This window comes from Caretta caretta, chromosome 10 (genome assembly GCF_965140235.1).
Source record: "Caretta caretta isolate rCarCar2 chromosome 10, rCarCar1.hap1, whole genome shotgun sequence".
Taxonomy (NCBI): domain Eukaryota; kingdom Metazoa; phylum Chordata; order Testudines; family Cheloniidae; genus Caretta; species Caretta caretta.
Genome location: NC_134215.1, coordinates 28,190,957 through 28,218,795, shown reverse-complemented (window position 1 = coordinate 28,218,795; position 27,839 = coordinate 28,190,957). Strand labels below are relative to the sequence as shown.

General features: G+C 39.2%; 1 protein-coding gene across 31 annotated transcripts in view; it reads left to right on the top strand.

The window, feature by feature from the left end:
* The window catches only part of RBFOX1 (RNA binding fox-1 homolog 1), a 2,443,894-nt gene that overhangs the window by 1,643,771 nt on the left and 772,284 nt on the right, over window positions 1-27,839 (top strand). The window contains exon 4 of one of the 31 annotated variants that reach the window (XM_048868153.2): window positions 10,358-10,415. The exons of the other annotated variants lie outside the window; for them this stretch is intronic. Coding sequence (XP_048724110.1) covers window positions 10,392-10,415 — 24 coding nt within the window. The 5' untranslated portion in view covers window positions 10,358-10,391. The remainder of the gene's footprint in view (window positions 1-10,357; window positions 10,416-27,839) is intronic. 31 annotated transcript variants of the gene reach the window in all.

Sequence of the window (27,839 nt, the reverse complement as noted above, 5' to 3'; positions counted from 1 at the left end):
TGATTATGCCAAAGTGCATCTTACTATTGATGCCTTTGTCCCTCCACAATTTCAGTTACTTTTATGAGCTTTTGAAATGCGGAGGAGCTAGATGCTGAATAGAATTTAAGCATCAAATTGTATTTAAACTAATCTTAGCTTCCATATCAATGCAAGTATTAGAACTACTGAGCAAAAGGAGCTGATTATCATGTCATTCACAAGTAGTAACCTTGTTGAATATCAGCATTTGCTCTATTTTGGGGGTAGGGGTAGATTGATTGGCTGTTTGTTTAATCCATGTTTGCTGGAAATCAAGTACCTACACTTCCTTGGACCAAATTCAAATTTCTCTTGACAGAAAAATAATACTGGCAAAAGGCATTGCTATAAAAATTTATACTGACTGCTGATTATGTGTACTGTTTGATGGAGAAAATTTGGCAATTGGAAATGGAAAAGGAGACTCAGTGTCAGGGGATTCACATTCTTAGGAAAAGTAAAAAGAAAGACTTGTTAATATGGCATCATCTACAGTTTTAGTAGTCCTAGTTAGACATTTAAAAGTACATATTGGGAAAGGAATATTGGTTGGGTTTTAGAAATTAAATATGTTCCTGAAGAAAAGTAAATACGAAAAAAAAATTACAGGAGTGACTAATAGATCCTGAAAACAGTAATACTCTTAATTAGAGTATAAATAAATTTTGCATTAGAAGCATAAAATATTACACTTAGATGTAGGATTGGACTCGTCACTTCTCCTTTACTGCAGTGGAAAGGTGCAGCCTATGCATTAGTCCATCTTTCTCTTCTGTCCTTTTGGTTGTTTCACTGGGTTCATTTGGGATATTGTGGGTGGAGTTTTGTTTATCAAATTTCCTTATCTTATCTTGGGTTGGCTACCAAATGCTTTAAAAAGAAAAACCTTAGATTTATTTAATTTCTCTGTCAAATGTCACAAGTTCCTTTTCCCACTCTACATTCTGTACATGGGATGTCCACCTAGAACTGGTCTGCTAGTCCATGTCACTCTCCTTAAAGCCCACTTCTTAAGAGCTAAGACACTCAAGAAGCGAGTCAACAGTTTATAGTTCACTCACTCCCAATGTGTTTCTGTGTATGAAATATTAATGCGTGCACCCGCCACACAGACAGATATATATATATATACATTTGTAAAATTAAATAATAAAGAATGTTCCACCAATCTACACATACGTTGTAACTGGGTAACCATATAATCTTTATTGCAGTATGCTTGGCTTTCCTCTCCATCCACAGCATATTTTGTTCACTATTTTTGTTGTCATCTCTGAAATTATGCCCCAATCCTGCACACACTTACTCAAATGCTTACCTATAAACACCTCAGTAGTCCCACTGAGGTAATTAAGGATAACTTAAAATTTATGCCTGAGGAACTGTCTGCAGGCTCTGAGTCCTAAATGTTAATCTTATAGTCAGAATAGTACCTTTTTATCCTGGATTGTTAGATATCTAGCATAATTTTGGGCGCTATGAAATAAAGATGATAATTCAGGATTTAACTAATAGGGTTTTCTGTCTTGCAAAGCATTGCCATAGTGCTTATATCTAGTGTCCTTAGCCTATTTGCCTGTTAATTTAAAGACTCATATTAATTACTTTAGGAACCAAGCCCTTAATATGTTCATGATTTCTGAATTTAGCAACAGTCCCATGTGTAATTTTTCTGCTGTTTCCTTTCCTCTTCCAGTTCCAATCTCTAGATGAAGATACATAAATATTTATTAATAGTAATATGGTAGAGATTTCTTCTATTGCATTTCTAATAGTAAAATGAATTACCTGTTTTTGTCACAAAGCGAATTTGTTTTTAATTGTGTTTTAAAATGATTTTGTTTTCTACTGCTCTTTTAAAGGTATGTTTTAGGGGGTTTCTTTTACTCATTTGTAAACGTTACTTAGTGCTGAGGTAATTTGCTGCTATATAAAACAAAGTAGGAATAAATCGGGGGGGGGGGAGGGAGTTCACTCTGCTAGTGCTTTCTCTAGTCAACATAGTAGTACTTATCTGGTCTCCAAAAGCATAATGAGGCTCTTAGAGTCATCAAGATAAACAAACTGTACACACATAGTAGAGCACATTACTCGAGACCAACAGAAATCACCATGTTTATTATTGGTACTATATATGTATGTGCACTTACACACAGTGTTTGCACAGAAACTTGTAAAATAAATACACAGAAATCCTACCTGTATGTGAACAGTAGTAATTGTAGACTAATTGCAGATATTGAGATTCAGAATATAGGCAAATGTGGGACTGGGTGTGTGGCATGCACATTTATTTACGTACCAGTCAGAAAGCACTTCACAGAATTATAAGAGAGAAATGAAAATATAAACGTTCTTTGAATTCAAAAGCTTTAAGGGGTTTGATTTGCTATCCAAATACAAGCAGTTATTACAGGGAAAAATCTAATAAAATAAGGCAAGAAAGGGAAATGAAAAAGACTGGCAAGATTCCTTTGGTTAAGACACTGAAGTGGAACACAAGGTCTGAGATTAATTCTCGCTTATAATACAGAATTCCTGTGTGATTTGGAGCCTTTCTTTTTTTACCCTCAGCACTGCTCAGCACACATCTCCCATTTGTTATTCAGTTGTGCATGATCAGCACCTCGGGAAATAAAACTGTGTGGTTTTCTTTGCCACATTTCTGCATTTGTGAGATGGGCTTAGTGATACACCCCTCCCTCACAGGGGAGGCATTATGAGAAGGAATCCATTAATATATGTGAGGCACACAGATAATAGGGTGATGGTGGGTACATAGAAACCGAAGCAGATAGTGGGAAAGGCAGAGGTGGTTTTTTTGTTTGCTTTTGTTTTGTTTGATGTTATACAAATATTCAGATACCTTTCTTCCACTTCTCTATAAAGCTTCTGAAGATTCAAATCCCTATTTTGTACACTGGATTCAATTGTTGCATAATTTTAACATTTATGTTTGATTATTTACATATGCCATCAGAAGTTAGAATACTGCTCTCATTCGCTAGTCAGCTGTTTCATCCCATTGCTTGGCTTAATCAGTCTTAATCAGTATTATCACCCTCTGCTCTTTGTTTTTCTTCCAAAGTATAAAAGGAAGCCCTGCAGAAGATGAGAGTTTTTCAAGAATTATTCCTGGGAATGAAAAATGCTTAATATTTTCGATGTCGGGTAGATATTTGCAATTGATAGAAATACCACCTACAAATTGAATAGATACTGTAGGTAAACAATCATCAGGTAGGCATGTATAACACTGTACATTTTTGCATTTAAGTAAAAAAGACAACTTTTTATTTCTTGTTAAAATATTTGTCCCCTATGTTCCCCTCGGGTTGTTTTTGTTTTTGTTTTTAATCCTTATTCTCTCCAAATGTTTCAGGGTACATCTTAGTTCCTTTTTTGGTCTGATATTGTTTCTTCTGTAACATTGTGACACAACTGGAGGCTTCTAGTGTTCCGATCGCTTGTTGACACTAAGCAACTAAATTACAAATGCTGATAAGCTCTTGGTAAAGAAGCTAAACTGCAGTTTGGCACACTTGGTACATATGCTACAATGTGCATTATACATTAACAGGAATAAAGCTGCTTTTTAGGGGTACAGTCTCCTTTTGAATCTTGATGCATACAAATAATTCCAATTAAAAATCCTTTGACTATGGGACTTTGAGGGGAAATTCTCCTTTGATGCAGCCTATCAATGGTTATTAAGTTACATAAAATAAAGCCAATATTTTTGCTTCACAGTTTCACACATCACTTCTACCAAAACCAGGATGTAATGCAGTAGACTTCAAAACTAAAGGATTTCAGAGTTATGCAATTTATCTACATTAGCTTCTCCCCTACCCTTTTATTTTTGCATAATGCATCTGATTTATCAGATTAGTAGTTCATGATGATAAATTCATAACACTTAATGACAGACTTTCTGATAAAACCTAATAAATCATAAGCAATTACGTGTCTATTTGGCACATTTTGTCATTTCCTATCATTTCATTGATATGATAACTTGCCAGTGCTTGAAAGCCTGCAAATAGCCATTTCCTGTTTGTATTTCTCACTGACAAATCATCCTCCTTTCCAATGTAAGCTCAGATTCAACAAATATAAGACAATGAATGAGGAATAGAAAGATTAGTAGTGTGTATATATATCAAATGAGTGCTTCTGATAGTGGTAAATGTGATGTTGGGAGACCAGGTACCAGCTCATGCCAAGCTCACTGTGTCTTAACTGGACGCTGACAAATACATAGCTGGAATTTGTATGACTCACCTGTGTGTTAGTATTGTTAAAATAGTTATTAAAATTATACAAAATGTGTTTAGCGTTTAGTCTTGTAAATACTTGTGAGTTGTCGCATGCATTATTCTCACTTACATCTGCATCCCAGATTGTAAAGTAATATTTAAGCCTCAGTGATTGCGTAAATCACCAGACAGAAGAAAGACATTAACTGCGGTAAAGTGCTGATCTCCAACAGAAGATGTTACATCCTGCCCAATTGTAAAAGTCTATCAAAACCCGTCAGACTGCAGTGGCATGTTAAAGAGAACAAAATACTTTGTTGTTCTGCTCTTCCTCTCATGGATGTGTGTCATGCAAGTGGATTCCTCTCATCATCTGAGTTTGCAGCTTAGAGCACAAAGGAGGAGGGGGATAAAACCCCCAAAGAGAGGGAACTGTTTATGTCTATGCTGCTTGGACTCTTGGTGACAAAGTTTACTCGACATAAGCGAGAGATCCCACTGCTTAGCTGGGGTTAGCCTTAAAAGTCACATAGAGCTTGCTTATTACAGAAGCTTCTATTAATTTTAGAAACATAAGATTCTTACTCATTTGTGCATATATGTTTACCTTCTTTAACCTTGTAAATTAGTCTCGTTTCCTTTTCCTATGTAATAAATCTTTATATAGTTTATTATAGGATTGGCTATAAGAATTGTGTTTGCTGTGAGATCTAAGGTGCAATTGACCTGGGGTAAGTGACTTCTCCTTTGAGACAGGAAGTAACCTGAATATTGCTGTGATGCTTGGTGTAAGAGACCATCAGTCAGAAAGGTATGCTCACTGGGGTGGAAAGATAGATCAGAGTACCCAAGGGATAGTCTTTGACTCCATGTTTAGGTTGTTATAGTACCTGAGTTTAAACTTGATAATTGGTTGGTGAAATCTTAGAATTCACAACCAATTTGGGATTTGTGCCCTTGTTCTTCACAGTCTGCCCCGAGGTAGGTGCTCTCAAATCACTGCAGGCAGCTTTACAGTAAAAAGTGAGAGAGAGTGGAACTCAAGTAGTTGATTTAGAACATTAGAACCCAAAGACTGATTTCATCTAAGCTGATCCATTTATTCCCGTCTGCATTCTTTTGTTTGTTAGAGAGACAAGGTGGGTGAGGTAATATCTTTTGCTGGATGAACTTCTGTTGGTGAGAGGCAAGCTTTTGAGTCACACACAGCTCTTCTTCAAGTCTGGGAAATGTAGTTTAGGGGCTTGGCTACACTTGCGAGTTACAGTGCAATAAAGGAGCCCTGGGTGCACTAGCTCACTACCCTTCCACATTGGCAAGGCACGTAGAGCGCTCTGAATCCGCGGCTACAGCACTGCTGGTACTCCACCTCAGTGAGTGGAATAATGTTTGCTGCGCCCCCTCTGGAGCGCCGCAGTGCCAGTGTGAACAAGGTGTTGCATTACTGTGCTCTGATCAGCCTCTGGAAATGTCCCATAATCCCCTTAAGTCAAGTGGCCACTCTTGTCATTGTTTGGAATCAGCTGTAGGAATGCGGATATGCCCTTTGAAAGCTCCGTTTCTGACAGCCAGCTGCTTATCTCCTCCGAGACAAAGCAACTATTAGTGTGGAATGCTGTGTGTGAGAGAGAGAGAGAGGTGGGTGGGCGGGCGAGGGGGATCTGCTGCTGACTGAACTTACAAGACAGCATGCTGACATGCTCTCTGCCCCCCCAAAACCCACTCTCTTTCCCCCCACATACACACAACACATTTCCTGTCACACTCCCGCCCATTTGAAAAGCACATTGCAGCTACTTGCATGCTGAGATAGCTGCCCATAATGCACCACTCCCAATGCCGCTGCAAGTGCCGCAAATGTGGCCACACCAGTGTGCTTGAAGCTGTTAGTGTGGACAGACTGCAGTGTTTTCCCTACTGCACTCTATGAAGGCTGGTTTAACTCAAAGCACTCTACATCTGCAAGTGTACCATGCCCTGAGTGTCGCAGCTAAATGCAAACTGAAACAAATAGTCTTTGTCATCACCAAAAGTTGGTCCAACAAAAGATATTACCTAACCCACCTTGTCTCTCTAATTTCTTGGGACCAACATGGCTACAACTATGCTTCTTTTGTTTATATTAGCTGTGTATAAAAACAGGGAGAGGGGGTTTTATTGATTGCCTGTTTCCATTATTACTGTATGCTGATATAGTATTTAGATTACTTAGATTGTAAAGTACTTGGGGCAGGGACCATCTTTTTGTTCTGTGTTGGAACAGCAACCATATGATGGTATCTTTGTCTTTGACTGGAACTTGTAGGCAATACCGTAATTCAAATAATTAAGAAGAAATAAGGTCTTTGAATTCATTTTATCTGTCCGAGTCAATCAGAAATAATGTCTATAAACCTCAATTGGTTTCATCCTTCCTACATTCTGTAGGTCTTTAACATGAGGGCAAAGGGCCTCTTGTGTCTACACACATGAACTGAATTCAGATTCAGCTTAGCAACTCTCTTGGGCATTTACAATGCGGGGCAGGGCTCTCTGGGGAAAAAACATGCATCTTGAAAATGAAAAAAAAATCAAAACGAGCCTCTGTTTACCTTACCTCTGATAATTACAGATAGCTTTTCTATGCTTGTAAAATATGTAATAAATTGCAATTAATTATCACCATTATTCAGTATTTCTATTACTATAGAGCTCAGAGGCCCCAATCAGGGTACAGTGCCATTTTACTGGACGCCAGACAAACTCACAGGAAGACCATTATACCTGTCCCAAAGAGATTTGATGTAGTCTGCCTACACATTTATGCTACTCTTTCTTTCCATGGCATTTGTGTGCCAGAGATTGTCGATAAACCAGATGATGGAACTTACATTACAAACTGTTATATGGCAATGAGAATACAATAAGGAAGCTATTATTTTGATAGAAATCTATTTGTGAGTGCAATTGAGGGGGGGGAACAGAACTCAAATCATAGTTAACATATATTGTAAAGGCTTAGCTTTATCTCACATTGATTTGTGAATGATATAAAAATTAACTATTTAAGAATGATAGTTTGATTCCACAACTTGATTTTGTTTTGTTTTTCTTGAGTGATGGAGGGAGAAGGTGTGTATTTGGTTGGGGAAGGTGTGTTCAGAATTGTATCTGCTGTTCAGTGAGAAAAAATACTTAAATTGGTTTTAAGTAGTGTTTTACTTTTATTAGCTGGGCAGAGCTAATGTAGCACTCAGTGAGTGAGCTGAATTGTATTTCTTCTTGTGCGGCATCAACACAATTATTTAAAAAGTTCAAAAAGTCAAAGAGTTTAACAACAGACCCTTAGATAATTTTATCTGACCTCCTGTATATCACAGTGTATTAAATTTTACCCAAGGACTTCTGTACTGAGCTCAATCATTTCTGTTTGGCTAAAGGATATCTTCTAGAAACGTATCTTGATTTGAAGACATCGACAATCCACCACTTTCCTTGGTAGTTTGTTCTAAAGGTTAATCACCCTCACTGCTAAAAGTTGTCTTATTTCTAATTTGAATTTGTCTGGCTTCAGCTGCCAGCCATTGGTCCAATGTATTACACCTATGCAAACCCATTGAAGGAAATGAGACTGAACAGGTTTCACTGAGTGAGGCATAGGGGTTCCCAAATTGTTTGCCTGTGAGACCCCATTTTGAGACTTATTGTTTCCTATGGCACCAGACAGCATCAAACCAACATAGTGACCAAGGAATCCAAGGATTTTACACATTAAGTATGTTATTTAATTCTCTGTGAGACACATGGGCTTCCAGGTTGTGACACAGGTTCTTGAAGTGTGACCGTATGGTAGAAATTACACTTCTAATCTCTGATGTGACATAAATGGTAGATTGATACCGAGACGTGATAGACACAAGTGTGCTGAGTCCAGCTTTATACAAATATGTGAAACCGTTTCAAGGCACGGTGTTGTGAGTGCGGGATATTCTTTCCTGACATTAAACCAGAACTCTAGGAGAGAAAGTTGGGCTTATGAGGAATATGAAATATTCCTCATAAGAACTAATCACACGATATTTCAATGAGCTGTTTTATTTCAGCTACTGGCAAATCCATGGCATCAGGCTTGTATTGATCATACCCAATCATACTTCATCATGTCCAAGCTGGCGAAGAAGGATGCAAACTGTTCCTCCAACTGGCTGAGACGCTCAGCCATCACCTGTTTGGACAGCTGAATAATTTCATTGTCTGTCAGGAATTTAGAAAGCATTGAGAATGATTCACAGTTCGTCTTCAATAGATTATTCTTCCAGAAAACAATTCTTCCTGAATCCAGTGATTCGATCCCTCAGCTGACGAATGAAAGTGTTGTTTCCTTGCAGAACTGTGTTCAATTCATTCAGTTTCCCATATCTGTCTGTGACCTAAGCAAAAAGGCACATCTTCCTTTGGTCACATAAAAAACAACAAATTCGCTCTTTTTGCTCTCCATTTCATAGAGACATTGCTTCAAAAAGTCGTCCCAGTACTTTTCCATGCAAGAGTAACGAGCTTCAGGGTGGAACAACTCATCATGATCTGACCATATTTCTTCAGACAGTTTTGTAAATAGATGTACATGGAGTGGCTGAGTCCTGATGTAATTCACAGTAGAGGAGGCTCGCTGCAGAACTTCACTTAGGAAGTTCTGCAGAGCTTTAGATGGCAGTTGTTCTCTGTGAATCACATAATGAGTTGACTAGACTCAGTGCTGGAGGTTGAAGCAGATACTTTATGTAAAAATGAGTCAATTTTGCCTCTTATCACAAATCAGAAAGATGTATTCACCATTGAGCAAATGAGGCCAGGACTTAGGAAGGCCGTGTGTGGTGATACTAGTGCAGCATAGATACAATGACTTAAAATGGTTCTTTATCCTTGAGTGCCAATTAGATACTCAGGGTGGCATAAAAGAAAATATGGGCCCTGCCGTAAGGCACTTAAAAGTCACTGCAGATTCCTGTTTCAAAAAAGGCTAGCACAGGCTCCTATCCCAGCTCGAGCAGAGAGGTTGCTCTGATGATGAGGTTGCTGTCCTAAGATAAAACTTATGAATTTGAGATCCCTCAGCTGGATACTTGTACAGCAAATGGCCAGATTGGTCTCCGCACAGCCAACGGGGTGGGACCTGCTCCACAAATGCCGCACATACAACGTGACCTCACATGTCACACTGCCAGATGCTGCCATTCTGATCTATGGCAGCCTCTGCACAACATGACCTCTCACACATCCTATATGTGAGGTCCCACCATGAGGGGGCTGCCATTTTGTAGATCAGAATGGTGACTTCCTGGTGCGGCATTTATGGAGCAGGCCTGAACATAGGGGCAGACGGCATTGTCTCATGGGCCGAATCTGACCCATTGGACCTGCAACTTCATCAGCTTATGGTGTACCCCCATTTTGGGTTGAAACCCACAGTTTAGGAACCTTTGGAGCAGGGTGATGAAAAGGAGGTTACACGCATGTCACAGAGAACCTAATTTGACCCTCAGAATCTGTATTACTGTTGATGCTCAAGAAGGAAAAAATTCAGCTTGACTTTAAAATCTTTGGTGGAGTTTGGACTGGCAGTTAGAAGGAACATCTTTTAACTTGCAGGCAGAACACACTTGATAAGGAAATTATTGAGGAGAAAAAAATAAACATGATACCACAAGATACCTGTTTTACAAAATTACTTTTTGAGTAGAGCCAAGTTGTGATGATATGTGCTAAGGAAAAGTTTTCTACTATATGGCTTGTCATCTTGTGGTTTTGAATTCACGTTTTGAGAGAGGATGCCTTTCACCTCAGCTCAAAATGAAATCTGCATGTATCTGAAGATGGTCAGCACTTTGGCATGGTATTGCAATTTCGAATGATTTTGCCCGTTTCAAACACTACAAACTTCAAGTACAATAAAAATGTATAGTTCAGTGGTTTGAAATATTCTCATTATTGGGAATATAGCTAAACTGACTGGTCCTCAAATTTGCCTTGAATAAGTTGATTGATCTTGGTACCATTTCAGAAAAGCACTTACTCATGTATTTAAACTTTAACTGTAGGTTCAAGACCCAATGATTTCAGTAAGGCTTGAACATGTGTTTGAAGTCAAACATACAGGTAAGTGTTTTCCAGATTGAATAGAGATGCTCTACTTAAGTCAAGGCTTTAATGTCTCAAAGTGCTCTGTAACTATTTGATTTTTGTTAAGAGTTTGGAGTCTAACCGAATATATCTAAGCAGTGGTCAAATCATACCTGACAGTTCAGTCTTGTTGGAGGTTGGTTACTTCGGTTATTATCAAAGATACATTATAATTTGTAGAGAAATGAAACACTGCTGATTTTTCATTTGTAGATCATGAAATGTTTCAGGTTAACTTTAAGCATGAAACCAACAGAATATGTAAAACACTTCTTCCCATTATATTATTAAGGACCATGAACATGTGGTCAAAGATGTTAAATGTTGAAGAAACTTCAAGAAATAAGTTCTTCATAAATATAATTTGGCCATCTCTTTTCAGTTGAGTTTTCAGATAAGTTTACAGCTCAAACTGAAGGAGGATCTACTAATAACACAGTTCTCCATTATAAAATTAAGTACTTAATTCAATATATAAATGCAAATGAGCCTAAGTTATGTAGTTTGAAATGGGATCCAGATATGAGTTTTCCTCATAGTTCAGGGTGGTCACTTGAAGGTTTAGTTTCAACTCATTATAAAGGACAGGGACCATCTTGGAAGTGTATTCAGATCTGAACTTCTCCAAAGTTTTGGAATGGGATTTGACTTGATCCTAACTTTCCATATAAAGGACATATTCTACCCCTCTGATCCCATGGTGAATTTTCTATGATGTAAGTGTCCTCACTACACTATTTTGACAGCAGACATGTATAAAATGAGGGATCCTGAAGTTTCTTCCATGTCTTTTTATTGGCATTATACATCTTCCTTTTAGGACAACATGCCACCAAATCAAGTTCTTCCATCTTCACATTGGCATAAGGGAAGACCAATTCAGATAAAAGTTATTTTGAATCGATCTGATAAACGACTGTAAAGGAGACTAGCAGACATGTATTTTCATACAAATATGCACTCTCTATAACTGTAAAGGCCTGGACGCTTACGCTATCACTTAAGTTCATTATATGTAATTTGAATATACTGTGGAGGATTTACAGTCAATGAAAATAACCTTTGTCAAATTAGTTCAGATACATAGTAATTCTGCTCTGTATGTATGAATACAGTGGAAAGTTGGTAACCATTTCCTCTACCTTTATGAAAATACTTTACAATATTATTACTAATTTATTAAGGGCAAGGCCCCTGTAACATTACTCACATTAGTAATCCTTACACAACTAAAAAAATCTTATTGAATGATAGCTCACTTGAAAGAGGCTTTGCAATATTGGGACTTGACTTTGATTTTCAATCCAGAACAGTGCATTCAGGGAAGAAGAGTATTATTGAAACTTTTCTATATTATTAGATGTATACATCTGGGTATTTCTAATGGACTCAGATTCTCCATCTTGAGTTTCTTTTTTTATTATTGAGGTAGGAGGAGAAGAGATACACGTGAACAGTGAAAGGATCCGAGTGGAAGGGTCTATAATGCCAAGTAATAGTTTTTAGGCCAAATTCTGAGGTAGGTCCTTATGCCTAGATTCTGTGAACACTTATGCATGGTCTTAACTTTTCTGACATGAATAGTGTTGTTGACTTCAAGTGGGCTACTCATGTGCATAAGTGTTTGCATGCTTGTGACCTTACTCAAGCAAACTCCTGTTAATTTTAATGAGTTTGTCTCAGGAAGGCCCTCTGAATCTACCTTTAATTTATTTAGTGTGGTTTTGATGTAAAATCATCACACAGAGATCATAAAAGCCATATACCTTCATGAAATTATTCCTAGAAAAGGGCTTGAAATGAACAAAAAGTGTTTTATAATATTAGGTTTTTGAACAACAATTTACTTGCTCCATTCCTTTCAGAATGATCTCCTAACCAGTTGAAATGTTTGTTTACGTTGGTCATTCCCAGTAAAACTGTGAAATTCTAGCCCAGAAGGCTGCAAGAGAACACAGATAACATTCCTGCTAATTTTTCTACCCTAACTTCTGCTTTATCAACATGAAAAAATCTCTTATCACATCAAATCAGATATTATCTCATGCTAACAGAGGAGGGAACATTCTTCCTGTTTTTCTATGACAGGAATTCCCCAAAGAATTATTATGTACTCGAAGAGATGTCTTCAAATATTAGCAAAGGTGGATTAATTTTGTTAAGGATTTCAAGAGATGGGAGTTACTTTTTAAGTGGAAAAATAGCTCTTTGATTAAATCTTTAGAGTAAACAAGTGGATTTGTGTGCAGAAAAAAAACTATTTTTCCCTAGTGTTAGAATAAAATTATTTTAACTTAGTTTCTTTTAGTGCCATCTTGTTGCTCATTCCTGGGCTTCCTTTACTTAAAAAAGATAGGTCTGTGATTTTGATTATTTTATTCATAAGATATTGTCAAAGACGTTGAACTTATTGGTATTTTTTTGTACATGCTATTTCTTAGATCATTTATAGTAAGTGTTTGCATGTTTCTTTTATCACTCAGTTTGCTGATACTTTCATTACATGTAAAATCAATATCTAGGTATGGCTCATTTGAATATATGTAATATAACTAGTTTATGTTCCAAATAAGAAATAACATATGTTGCAGATTTTAATAATAAACCTTCCCAGTTATTTTTAAAAGTTATATTATTGGTATACTTTCAACATTAGAGGGAAAATGTAAGCTATCGATTTGACTGGGGAAAACAATAGTTTATAAAATATAATATGTTAATAAAGGGAAGGAAAGTACATTTTCTCAGTATATGAACTAAAGAATGGATATCAGAAACCCTTGCCCATGTGATGACTCTTTATTTACACAAATAGACCAATTCTATCAATAATATTACTCAAATAAAAAGAACAGGAGTACTTGTGGCACCTTAGAGACTAACAAATTTATTTGAGCATAAGCTTTCATGAGCTACAGCTCACTTCATCAGATGCATAGAATGGAACATATAGTAAGATATATATATATAACTCCTATATATGTATACACACACACATACAGATAAGTTGGAAGTTGCCATACAAACTGTTTCAGAGTAGCAGCCATGTTAGTCTGTATCTGCAAAAAGAAAAGGAGTACTTGTGGCACCTTAGAGACTAACAAATTTATTTGAGCATAAGCTTTCCTAAGCTACAGCTCACGGAAGCTTTTGCTCAAATAAATGTGTTAGTCTCTAAGGTGCCACAAGTTCTCCTTTTCTTCATACAAACTGTGAGAGGCTAATTAGTTAAGATGAGCTATTATCAGCAGGAGAAAAAAACAGGTGTAGACAGGTAAGGCCACATCTACATGTACAGCGCTGCAGCGGTGAAGCTGAATGGATACAGCTGTACTGTTGCAGGGCATCTGGTGAAGACGCTCTACGTCAATGGGAGAGATCTAAACTGGGAGGAGTAGTAGATATGCTTGAGGGTAGGGATAGGATACAGAGGGACCTAGACAAATTGGAAGATTGGGACAAAAGAAATCTGATGAGGTTCAACAAGGACAAGTGCAGAGTCCTGCACTTAGGACGGAAGAATCCAATGCACCGCTACAGACTAGGGACCGAATGGCTAGGCAGCAGTACTGCAGAGAAGGACCCAGGGGTGACAGTGGACGAGAAGCTGGATAGGAGTCAACAGTGTGCCCTTGTTGCCAAGAAGGCCAATGGCATTTTGGGGTGTATAAGTAGGGGCATTGCCAGCAGATCGAGGGACGTGATCGTTCCCCTCTATTCGACACTGGTGAGGCCTCATCTGGAGTACTGTGTCCAGTTTTGGGCCCCACACTACAAGAAGGATGTGGATAAATTGGAGAGAGTCCAGCGAAGGGCAACAAAAATGATTAGGGGTCTGGAACACATGATTTATGAGGAGAGGCTGAGAGAACTGGAATTGTTTAGTCTACAGAAGAGAAGAATGAGGGGGGATTTGATAGCTGCTTTCAACTACCTGAAAGGTGGATCCAAAGAGGATGGATCTAGACTATTCTCAGTGGTAGAAGATGACAGGACAAGGAATAATGGTCTCAAGTTGCAGTGGGGGAGGTTTAGGTTGGATATTAGGAAAAACTTTTTCACTAGGAGGGTGGTGAAACACTGGAATGCGTTACCTAGGGAGGTGGTAGAATCTCCTTCCTTAGAAGTTTTTAAGGACAGGCTTGACAAAGCCCTGGCTGGGATGATTTAGATGGGATTGGTCCTGCTCTGGGCAGGGGGTTGGACTAGATGGCTTCCAGAGGTCCCTTCCAACTCTGTTATTCTATGATTCTATGATCTCTTCTGTTGGCATAAAAAATCCACATCTGTGAAGAGCATAAGCTGTGTCAACAGGAGAAGCTCTCACTTATGTTGGTGTAACTATGTTGCTCTGGGAGGTGGAATATTCATACCTCTGTGTGACATAAGTTTTGCCAACATAGGCTACGTCTACATTACAGCCTAAGACAAAACTTTTCCTACTGACAGGTTATTCCATAGTTGTCCACTATGGCGTTTCTTGCACCTTCTTCAGAAGCATCTGGTACTAGCCACCGTAAGAGAGAGCGGACATGGACTAAGCTGGCCACTGGTCTGATCCACTATGTTAATTCCTAGCATCAGAAATTTGAGATAAGGAGGACAAAATCTTTAGCGACAACACCAACATCTCAAAGTTCTTAAACCAAAGAAAACCCTGCAATGGTTTATGCTCCTGTCAGAGGTGAAAGTAAGCCGGTACACCCCGGTATGGTGTACTGGTAAGAGCCGGTGCACCGTACCAGGACCAGCTTTCCGAGAGGGCAATTTAAAGCCCTGGGGTAGCAGTGGTGGGGCTCTGGCAGGGATTTAAAGGGCCCCGGAGCTCCAGCAGCTGCTACTGCCCTGGGACCCTTTAAATCCATGTCACTTAGTGGTTTTCTGGTGCCTTGAAGAACTACTTAATATAACTGGTGTTTTCATTGTGCATATAAATAGCTAATACTTTTAAATCCTGCTAAGCTGAAGTGTAACCTTTGGGTGGGCTAGAGTTCACTTCACTGCCCTTCTCCAGTGCCTAAAAAAAACCCCAACTCCCATAGAAGAATAGCTGGAGAACCAGAGTTCAGTCTCTAAGGATTTTCAGCAAGGATTGCACAGGGTCAACCTCCCCACATTCAAGTCCCCAAAGGAACTAAAGAAATGAATTTAGTTAAATAACTTTATAAAATCTTATGATAAAGAAACAAATCTATTTTTTACAGCATGACATGACTATTTTATAATCCACAGACAGTACCTTCACAGTTATATATAAACATAAAGCCAAGGAAAGCCAAGGAATGTGTGGGCCCCTTACTGAATGAGGGAGGCAAACTAGTGACAGAGGATGTGGAAAAAGCTAATGTACTCAATGCTTTTTTTGCCTCTGTTTTCACTAACAAGGTCAGCTCCCAGACTGCTACGCTGGGCATCACAAAATGGGGAAGAGATGGACAGCCCTCTGTGAAGATAGAGGTGGTTAGGGACTATTTAGAAAAGCTGGACGTGCACAAGTCCATGGGGCCGGACGAGTTGCATCCGAGAGTGCTGAAGGAACTGGCGGCTGTGATTGCAGAGCCATTGGCCATTATCTTTGAAAACTCATGGCGAACCGGGGAAGTCCCGGATGACTGGAAAAAGGCTAATGTAGTGCCAATCTTTAAAAAAGGGAAGAAGGAGGATCCTGGGAACTACAGGCCAGTCAGCCTCACTTCAGTCCCTGGAAAAATCATGGAGCAGGTCCTCAAGGAATCAATCCTGAAGCACTTGCATGAGAGGAAAGTGATCAGGAACAGTCAGCATGGATTCACCAAGGGAAGGTCATGTCTGACTAATCTAATCGCCTTCTATGATGAGATTACTGGTTCTGTGGATGAAGGGAAAGCAGTGGATGTATTGTTTCTTGACTTTAGCAAAGCTTTTGACACGGTCTCCCACAGTATTCTTGTCAGCAAGTTAAGGAAGTATGGGCTGGATGAATGCACTACAAGGTGGGTAGAAAGCTGGCTAGATTGTCGGGCTCAACAGGTAGTTATCAATGGCTCCATGTCTAGTTGGCAGCCGGTATCAAGTGGAGTGCCCCAAGGGTCGGTCCTGGGGCCGGTTTTGTTCAATATCTTCATAAATGATCTGGAGGATGGTGTGGATTGCACTCTCAGCAAATTTGCGGATGATACTAAACTGGGAGGAGTGGTAGATACGCTGGAGGGGAGCGATAGGATACAGAAGGACCTAGACAAATTGGAGGATTGGGCCAAAAGAAATCTGATGAGGTTCAATATGGATAAGTGCAGAGTCCTGCACTTAGGACGGAAGAACCCAATGCACAGCTACAGACTAGGGACCGAATGGCTAGGCAGCAGTTCTGCAGAAAAGGACCTAGGGGTGACAGTGGACGAGAAGCTGGATATGAGTCAGCAGTGTGCCCTTGTTGCCAAGAAGGCCAATGGCATTTTGGGATGTATAAGTAGGGGCATAGCGAGCAGATCGAGGGACGTGATCGTTCCCCTCTATTCGACATTGGTGAGGCCTCATCTGGAGTACTGTGTCCAGTTTTGGGCCCCACACTTCAAGAAGGATGTGGATAAATTGGAGAGAGTCCAGCGAAGGGCAACAAAAATGATTAGGGGTCTGGAACACATGAGTTATGAGGAGAGGCTGAGGGAGCTGGGATTGTTTAGCCTGCAGAAGAGAAGAATGAGGGGGGATTTGATAGCTGCTTTCAACTACCTGAAAGGGGGTTCCAAAGAGGATGGCTCTAGACTGTTCTCAGTGGTATCAGATGACAGAACGAGGAGTAATGGTCTCAAGCTGCAGTGGGGGAGGTTTAGATTGGATATTAGGAAAAACTTTTTCATTAAGAGGGTGGTGAGACACTGGAATGCGTTACCTAGGGAGGTGGTAGAATCTCCTTCCTTAGAGGTTTTTAAGGTCAGGCTTGACAAAGCCCTGGCTGGGATGATTTAACTGGGAATTGGTCCTGCTTCGAGCAGGGGGTTGGACTAGATGACCTTCTGGGGTCCCTTCCAACCCTTATATTCTATGATTCTATGATAAATAAAGCAAACAAACTAAAATCTGAACAGCTCAGCCCCCACAGAAATACAGTGAGAAGAAACTGAAAGTTCCCAAAAGAGTAGGTTTTGCTCACCTAAGTCTCAGTTAGTCTTTGATCACCAAATCTATACAGTCTTCTGAGTCTAAAACCACATCTTCCCTCCACTTGCTTGTGGGAATCTTCAGTTGGAATCCATGCAGACTCTTCCTTTGCTGAAATCACTGCTAGCCAGTAGCTAACTGATTAACCAACCACTCAGTGAAATGTATAGATTTAAAGAAAAGCCTGTTACAAGAAAATACAAAACGGAGAATAGCACAAATACAAATTACTTTCCCCATCACTACATTTAAAGAAGAGTTGGTGACTTAGACTAGTTGAGACAATTTAAATAGAACAGTTGGGCTAAAATCAAAACAACATTCAAAGCATACAATTAAAATAGAAGTTATTTTTCCCCTCCCAATTTCCCCTTGCTATAATTAGCATTGCCCATGCTTCCCGGTAACAATATCACTAACCTGCTGCAAAATGCTTCAGAGTTAGGGACAACGGCCTGCTCCAGCTCCTGGGCTCATCTTCTCCCAGTAACTTCTCCCAGTAACTAGTAACTCACACAGGGCACATGGCCTTCTGCAAAGCAGTTGCCCTGACTGCTCGCCCTCATGGAGTCTGACTCCAGCAACAGGAAACCTGTTGGAGCATACCCAGAACTACCATACCCAATTCCAGAAGCTTCTGGATGTGGAGTGCTTAATCTGCCTAGTTTGGCTGCACTTTTCCCCTCACCTCCTTATCTACACACTCCCTATCCATGGGACCTCCTTGTCAACCTCCTCCTAGCACGGGCGAAAAAAGCCATCTACAAGAACAGAGAGAGGAGGCTAGCTGACAGGGTTTCCTGTGACTGTGGGGCTTATTTCTGATTCTCTGTCCGCTCACACATCCGGGCAGAGTTCCTCTGGGCGGCGGCCACTGGCTCCCTTGGCACCTTGAAGGAGCAATGGGCACTGTCCGGGGTTCTCTGCTAGGTGTCCCTGTCAGGTTCCCTTCATTCAGCCCTGTGACCTCACTTCTGTCCCTGATATATCTTTAGTTACCCCCTGTAATTAATTGAGATCCTGGACCTTGTGGATCCTCCCCTTAGGCTGGGGGAGGTCCTTTAGCAGTGGGCGGGCTTCTGTCCACCCACTTCCCGGATCCCAATAGGACCACTCTCTTATAAAAAAATAAATGACCCAAACACAGGTCACTCCTACCTTCACCCAGTGGGTCTCTTAAAGAGATATCTCCCTATTAGGCACATGGGTTACAGAAGGACTCAATTATACTTTGTCAGTGAATTCATAGATACTAAGGTCAGACGGGACCATTATGATCATCTAGTCTGACCGCCTGCACAACGCAGGCCACAGAATCTCACCCACTCACTCCTGAAAAACCTCACCTATGTCTGAGCTATTGAAATCCTCAAATCGTGATTTAAAGACTTCAAGGAGCAGCGAATCCTCCAGCAAGTGACCCGTGCCCCATGCTACAGAGGAAGGCGAAAAACCTCCAGGGCCTCTTCCAATCTGCCCTGGAGGAAAATTCCTTCCCAACCCCAAATATGGTGATCAGCTAAACCCTGAGCATATGGGCAAGATTCACCAGCCAGATACCCAGGAAAGAATTCTCTGTGGTAACTCAGATCCCACCCCATCTAACATCCCATCACAGGCCATTGGGCCTATTTACCATGAATATTTAAAGATCAATTAATTACCAAAATCATGTTATCCCATCATACCATCTCCTCCATAAACTTATCGAGTTTAATCTTAAAGCCAGATAGATCTTTTGGCCCCACTGCTTCCCTTGGAAGGCTATTCCAAAACTTCACTCCTCTGATGGTTAGAAACCTTCGTCTAATTTCAAGTCTAAACTTCCTGGTGGCCAGTTTATATCCATTTGTTCTTGTGTCCACATTGGCACTGAGCTTATATAATTCCTCTCCCTCTCCAGTATTTATCCCTGTGATATATTTATAGAGAGCAATCATATCTCTCCTCAGCCTTCTTTTAGTTAGGCTAAACAAGCCAAGCTCCTTGAGTCTCCTTTCTACAGGTTAACTGTGTTCTGTAAAATCTATTTCCAATATTCAATTTTAATGTATTGTCTTTCAGTGTTAGTGTCCCTTTGGTCTTATATTGTGAGAGGGTAAATAGCAGCCACAATTGATTGTCTCTGTGTTATTTTATATACATCTGCCAGGTCCTTTCTTATATGTCTCCTTACTAAACTTGAAAAGAAAACCAAAAAAAAAAAAAGAAAAGAAAGAAAGAAAAAGAAAATACCTTCATACAGCACTGTTACTCTGCCTCTGTTCTCTTTAGAACATCTCTGGACCTTCTCTATTTTTGCTGAGAGTGAAATAATGTTAGAATTAAGGAGAACTAGATCATCAGACCATTAGTGGGTTGGCTGTATAAACAATGATTGATTTTTTTACTTTCATTTGGTGGTGAGAAATACAAAAGTATGTATGAGGTATTTAGGATGTTACATTGTGTTTGTGTGTATGTGTGTGTGTGTAAGTAATATGTTCTTTCTTCACGGTACAGAGCTCTGAAATCTATTGAAAGATTCTTCAGAGCTTTGATAAAACTCATGACATAGTACATCACAAACATTTAATAAACTTTGTAATATTAATAATATAAGGGTTATTTACACATTTTCAGTTTTCTCAGAAAAGAGCTATAAATTTCCTCCAAAAATAATCTGGGCTTGATTCTGATCACAGACAAGGTGCTGAGATAACATAGAAATAAGTGTGATATAAGAATCTAGGCAGACACCAATTTTATACGAGGTAATATTATTGATTTCAGTGGTGGTGCTCCTTATTTGCACTTGTGCAAAACCAGATTAAGGCCTTCTCTGTAGAAATGTAATCCAAATTTTTTGGGGGAAAAATATTCAGTGTGAAGTAAATCTTACAATCTAATCCAAATAAGTAAATAAATAACATAAAAAACTGTGAGAGAACGGAATCACTGAATAATACTTTTCCATTAGCTGTATGTTTATCATTTCCCTCTTCCAGCGTTGATAAGACAGTCAGAGACTGAAGTCTGATATGAGGTGGCACTAATAGAGCATCTGATACATTTTTGAATTTTGATTATTGCATCTATTCAAAGTTCAATTTGATATCTATGAATATCTAAATTCTCTAAAGTGCCCTGAGTGTGCGTACGTAAGTAGCTTTAAAACTCTGAAATGCGAGATGTTTGGTGGATTACATAAATTGTTCATAGACTTTAAGGTCAGAAGGGACCATCATGTCATCTAGTCCAACCTCCTTCATATTTAGGCCACAGAACCTTACCCAACCATTCCTGTAATAGACCCCTAACCTCTAGCTGAGTAACTGAAGTCCTCAAATACTGATTTGACAAGTTACAGAGAATCTACCATTTACACTAGTTTAAACCTGTAAGTGACTTATGCCCTGTGCCGCAGAGAAAGGCGGAATCCCCCCAGGGTCTCTGCCAATCTGACCAAGGGGGAATTCTTTCTTGATCCCAAATATGGCATCAGTTAGACCCTAAACATATGGGCAAGACTCACCAGCCAAACACGTGGGAAAGAATTCTCTGTAGTAACCAGAACTGCTAATCATATACTATGTCTTTTATATAAGTTTAAAACAATGAGCCTAATGTTGACTATGGTGATTATATGTGTAGCTCCACATAACAATAACAAGCATCATAATTTACATTTTTTAAAAAGGAAGGAAACAAATGATGTGAATATTACCACAAGAGCAATTTTACAGCACAGTTTAATTATTTGGTTCAGTAATGTTCAATAATTATTTTAACACTGAAATCCCTCACAATCCAGTCCCTTCAACAAACTAAACAACTGTTTCATTACTAGTAACTAATTTACAAGGCAGTTTCAAAATCTGATGACTTCTTGCCTATCTGAGATTTACAGTCACTAAATAAAAGGCCATGACTAGGAGACATGAATTAACAACCCGTTAAAAGGAGAGCACAGATTCAGTATTCTCATTTTCTCTTCTCTTTGTCATTGCCTAACAGCCCTATTGACCCATCCACAATTTGTGGGTGACATCTGTACATTGTTTTTCATCCCCTCACCTTCCAAAACACTCATGTCACCACATGTTGTAACGTTTCAGAGGAAAATGTTTTATCCTGGAGTCACTCATCCTCCCATCCCATTCTGAGTTCAGGGAGATGGAGAAGAGGTTAAATCATTTCCTGTTTGACAGACTTGTTAGAACTGGGGACAAAGCTGTTCTCTCCTTCCCAACCATTACAATTGTCCTAGCCTCTTGTGCCCTTCTTCCATCTCATCCCAACCCCAGCTAACTCTTTCACATCAACACTGTTTGTAGAACAAGAACTGTATTGAATCCAGATGTTGCTGTACTTGTCTTCCCCCTTGCTGGTGACACCCTGCCTACGGGAGATCATGAGAACTGCTCTCTTCTCATTTCTCTCAGATTGACCTCCTTTTCACTGCCGCAAAACAGCAGGAAGAGTAGAACAGGGGGACTAGGAGAAGAGAGGGGCCTAAAGGGAGAGGACAGAAGGAATAATAGTCGTGACCCTCACCAGACTCTCTCCCATTGGATGACTGATTCCATCCAAATAATTGTCAACCTTTTTGGTCCACGACCCATAAAATGGACAAACTTTCACAGTGCAACTCAGCAACCCCCCTAGGATTTGGGTTATACAATGATTTTTTTGGCCATTTTGTGGGTTATGAATCCAAAAAAAGGGTGTGTGTGTGTATGTGTTAGGAGTAGAGTGGAGCTGGATGTTACATAAAAGGTAACTGCAGAGATGTCAGGTGGAGAAGAATTAGAAGTGCTATCTGAGAGGATGAAATCCAGGATGAACATCTTTTTTCGTTTCAGAGGAACAGCCGTGTTAGTCTGTATTCGCAAAAAGAAAAGGAGTACTTGTGGCACCTTAGAGACTAACCAATTTATTTGAGCATGAGCTTTCGCGAGCTCACGAAAGCTCATGCTCAAATAAATTGGTTAGTCTCTAAGGTGCCACAAGTACTCCTTATCTTTTTTCGTGTTCATTGTATTCATTCTGGGTGTGAAACAGGCCCTCTTGTATTTGGAGGAGTCACTGAATTGGGCAGAATGATCATGGACAAGATAGATATTATGCTGTTTCATTTGTATTGTTAGCCCGATAGCGTGATTCACAGGATTCCCACCCATGTTTAGCATTTCAAGTGGGTTTTGTAAACTGTAGATGAGCATACGATCTATTAGGTTCTTATCTGAGCAGAAGTTTGAAACCTTTTGAGGTTCACTCATCTTCCATACGGTTAACACTTTTCTAAAGCATAAATAGCGTAAATCTTCTGAAACATGAACAGATTCCAAGTTTCCAGGAACTTAGTGTTGAGAAAATAGAAGTGCATGTAGTTGATAATTGATTGCTTTGACAGATGAATTAATTTGGGGTATAAAATATTGACTAATTATTTTCTTTTTCTTTTCAATCTGCAGTATCCACAATACCTCAAAGGTATCTATAGGCTGTGGTGAGGGAATTGATTATTTGAAGGACCAATCTTCTTTTTTTAAGGTTTCTAGTGATCTTCAAAGTTTGTGTGCTCTTCAGTATGTTTCCTCTATGTATGTGTGTGTGAGCAAAATACCAACTGCTGTTTTAGTTCAGTGTCTGACAGCTACGTGTTTCTATTCCTGAAGATTAGTTTTTTGATTAACTATTGAAGAAACTACAAACATAAAATATCTAGTAAAGGATAACAAAACCTGACAAGAAAAGGAACACAGAGCAGAAGATGCTGGGATTATAAATTTTCATTTTGGTTTAGTAAAAAGATTAGGATACACTGTGTCTGAATTAATTTCACAAGGAAACATTAACAAAACACACAGAGCTTTTTCCCACACTGAATGTATCTATTATCAATGGTCGATTCTGGTAGTGGGGGAGGAGAAGCTGCGGGATGATTTTTTTGTTTGTTTTTGTTTTAGCTGTTCTTTTCTGTTTTCAGTAAGAAACATAATCCTAAATTTGGTCCACAGTGATCTGTCATACATTAGACTCTTTCCACTCAAAACTTCCTACCCCCAAAACAAAATGAAAACTTACTTCAAAAAATTTGACTTTCTGCAGTATAATAACCTAAAACTAAAATGTAGCTTGAAAAGACAGAAGTTTGATGCATGAAATCACAGGACTCATTGAATGTATCCTATGAAAGGTGCTTTGTAGATGACAGTAAATCTGAAATTAAATTGCTCCCTAGGAGAAAGAATGTTGAGGTGGACCCATGTGCATATACTCACCACACACATGCCAACAATAACAAAAACCCTCTTTATGTTAGGACTTCTGCATAATGCATTTTTGCCCCTTTATTGGAATGGAAAAATGTGATTTTTTTTTCTAATTAACACTTCAAAAAAAAGTGTGTGTATAATTTCCCAACAGGCATGCAAAAATACTTTGAATGTTTTAAGTTTTAGTTTGCTAAAGTAACCAGATTTATGTGAAGGATTTCATATACTATTTATTCGTTCATAAACATGTTCATTTTGCTTTTGTGAGAGCTGCAGGCTCACCATAGACTAGAGAGCATGGGCATTGTGGGAAAAGCATACTGCATATAGCAATATCATCAGACGACGAGATTAGTATCTGCCATATCAGGTATGGTGTTTGACAATAGGTTCACATGTAGGTGAATTTAGCTGCAATGGCTTGATCCTGCGTTCTTGTATCATTTTGACAGATAATATTGATGTTTATTTTAAGCATTTCTTTCAATTTTTATCTATTTAAATTTTCATAATTGTACAAAATTATGGCTTTTAAGCATTTTTTTAGATTTCCTCAGTTAAAATGTTCACAGTTATTGAATATTAAGGGAGGAGTCAGACTAATTATTTAATGACAGTAGATGCGTAAATTTAAAAAGTTAAAGCTTTGTGGCCTTTAAAATACAAATTGTCAACATCACATGTCAAAATATATAAAGTAAATATCTTCTTTATACCACACTTCAAGTTCTCAAGCAACATTTTTCTTACCTTGCCTGTCTGTAAATTTTGATTAATTAAAATACTTTTCATCAGTGTGCGTGTTTACAGTGAAATCAACATTTACCAATAAAAATCTAATCCTTCCATACCTGTACATAAGTAATCACATTGAGTTCAAAGCCCAGTGCTGCACCAGAACCCTGCAGAATGAACACATTTTCACATGTCCAGAATCTCAGGGAAAACAGTGGACTCTGCACAGCTGTAGGAGTCTGAACTAACAAATCCTGATGCAGTGTTCTAACTAAAAAGTGTCAGCGAGATCAGAAAGTAACATTCTTCACTTCAGTGAGTAGAGATAACTCTATGGAGCCCAGGGATCCATTTCTTACCTCAGGCTTAATTTATTTACATAATTTGTTTCATCTTCCAAATGAGATATAAACCCAAACTTCTGACTGTGTGTGATCATTCAAGATCCTATGGGTTTTTGGTTTTTGTTTTTTGTTTTTTGAGAGAGCTAAAATGTTAACCCTATTGCCCTGGCCATATTTCAATTTAGTAATTACATTCTGCCCACCTAAATCCCCAGTGCAGTTTCAACCTGGTTTACGGTATGTCTGCATTTCAGGCTGGATGTGTAATTCACAGTTTGAATAGTCATACCCGCACTAGTCTGATAGAGAGAGGGTGCTAAAAATAGTGTCACCACAGCAATGTGAACAGCAGGAGGGACTAGCCACTCCACCTACATACCTAGCATCTCGGAGGGTATGTAGGTGGGCAGCTATCCGTTCCCATTGCAGCTACACTCTGGTTTTTAATGCACTAGCTTGATCAGAGCTAGCATGGGTATAAGAATCAGACTCCTAGCTCAAAGTGTAGACATACCGATAGTGTTCTCCACTTTAATGCCAGAGTGGTGTAATGCAGCTGTTTCACTCCATTCTGTAGTTGGCAGGCTTTCACTGGTGGTTGAATAAATTCCTATCTATACCTTTCCCTTCTCACAGAAATGGTATGTTCATTGATTCTTTATAAACTATTTTGAAAGTACTATGGAAATGGTTGGTTTTGATGCCCATTCAGTCTACCATCTTCTCATCTCCCTTTCCACAAAACTGTTTCATTCTTCTCCTTCCCTCAATCCCTCTTAAATTCTTCTTCCTATCATGATATACGCCCCTCTCACCTGCTTCTTACAAAACACTGTCCTCTGTCACACCCTTCTCCTCCCCAGTATCCCTTCCCATTTTCAATAGTGCATGTCACTGTAGTATCTAAATTCTTCCCATGCATACGTATGGTGAGAGCCCTAGTGGTCTTCGCAGATGCTCCTGCTCTTGTCCTTTTCATGGTAGAAAGAAACTGTTCATGGGATATTTTACTTGGGTTGTTTGTTGTTTTCTTTCCTTTTCTTCACTCCATCCCTAAATATCATTCTTCCCTGATAATGGTAGTAAAGCTTTATTGAAGACTTCAACAAGCCCTGAAGGTAGTCAGACCTCTAGATAGTCCCATATCCTATGTGAGTTCATTCCAGAACTTCCTGGACCAATAATTTTTTGGAGGGGGGAGAGTTGTTTTGATTAAATTTCTTCTCTCATGTCCTTCATCTTGCCCCATAATTTTTTTAAGCTTGCTGTTGGTAATACTGGGGAAGAGAGTTTGCTATACAAAACATATACAGTGATAAAGAATCACAGTCTTAGGTGGCTCTGCTCCTGTTCTGCTGCATGCTTTGCCTTCTCTTCAGAGTTTTTGGGGGTCTATGTACACTGTTCAATTAGAATTATGCCTGAGCTATGTGGAGAGAGCATTAACACAACCCAACAAACAATCTGTATTTAATTCAGACATACTTACAGAGATGCACAAATACACCTAAGACATGCAGTGATGATGGAATAATGAGTTCATTTCACTCTTCCTGATTCTGATGTTACAGTATATGTGTGAGAGATCAGCAATTCGTTTGTTTTATTTTCAGAAGACTAAATTTGAGCGCATGCTTCTCAATTTGTTTCTACTACCCCAAAGCTCATTAAATTGTTATATTTATATGGAGGTATAGCGAATAATAAAAGGTTGACAACTAAAACTATACTTTTAACTTATTTGTGCACCATGACAAAATATAAACTGCTTTGTCCTCTCAGACTGACCAAAAGATGAATTTCAATACCATAATGGCATTAAAATGAATTAGAAATTAAAACAAATGTAAGGCTCCATCATAGGACAGAAAACAAAAGTGCTTTTAAACCACCAAGAACATATTATATGCTATTCTATTTTTCCCTCTTCAAGTTTTTAGAAATATTTATTAAAGAATAATCGGTATAATGATGAATGTAGCTTTTCTATAGAAGTACAAAATGCATACTATATTTCTGGTAATCTTCTTAAATATTTATGTAGTTGTGTATTTCTGTTCACTTAGGGACTGACCTCTGACTGCTCTTCCTCTTTGCAAATGTTGATAGTCCAGTCAATATAAAAAAGAAAGGCCACTCTTTTAGTGATGGTTACTCTGAAAAAAGTGCTTTTCAGTGTTTCAAGGGTTTCAGAACATTCGTAAGTTAAATATTTGATAAGGTAGTTACAGTTTTTAATACTGTATATCCCTCATAAATATAGCATGTTAGAGTGCCCAAATGATAGATGGGTGAAATTATATGGAAATATAAAATGTTCTAACCAGAGTTGTCATGTTTCTTTTAACTGAAAAGAAAATGTCATTCCCCCTGTGATGGGGTGTCCACCCCACACAAGTCCTGAAAGGGTTAAGGTGGTTAGGTGAGGTGAACCACCTAGGCTGCACCTGGTGGAGGAGCCAGGGTGTAAGGAGGAGTAATTAGAGATGAAGCTCAGCTAGAGAGGAACAGGAGGGGCCTGTATAAAGCCTAGTGGTTGAGAGTAGAAGTGGGCTGCAGAGAGAGAAATTGCTGTCACTGTCAGGGTGAGAGAAAGTAAGCTAGGAAATAGCCCAGGGATCCAGAAGTAAGGTTCAGGACTCTGCAGACTGCCTGTTCTGAGGTCCCTAGGCTGGAACCCAGTGTAAAGGGCAGGCCTGCATTCCCATACCAGTTACTGGAGAAGGGGACTGTGAAAGAGAAGACTGCCTGTAACAGTGGGTTCGGAGAGACTTAGATGCACATGATTTCCCCAGAAGGGGAGAAAAGCACAATGACCCTTGCCAGGGGCTGGGGGGAAGCACACAAAGTGGGAGCAGTTGAGTTCCAGGAGTTAGGCTGAGAATGTCAATAGAGTGCAACCACAGGAGGGGGTGTCGGCC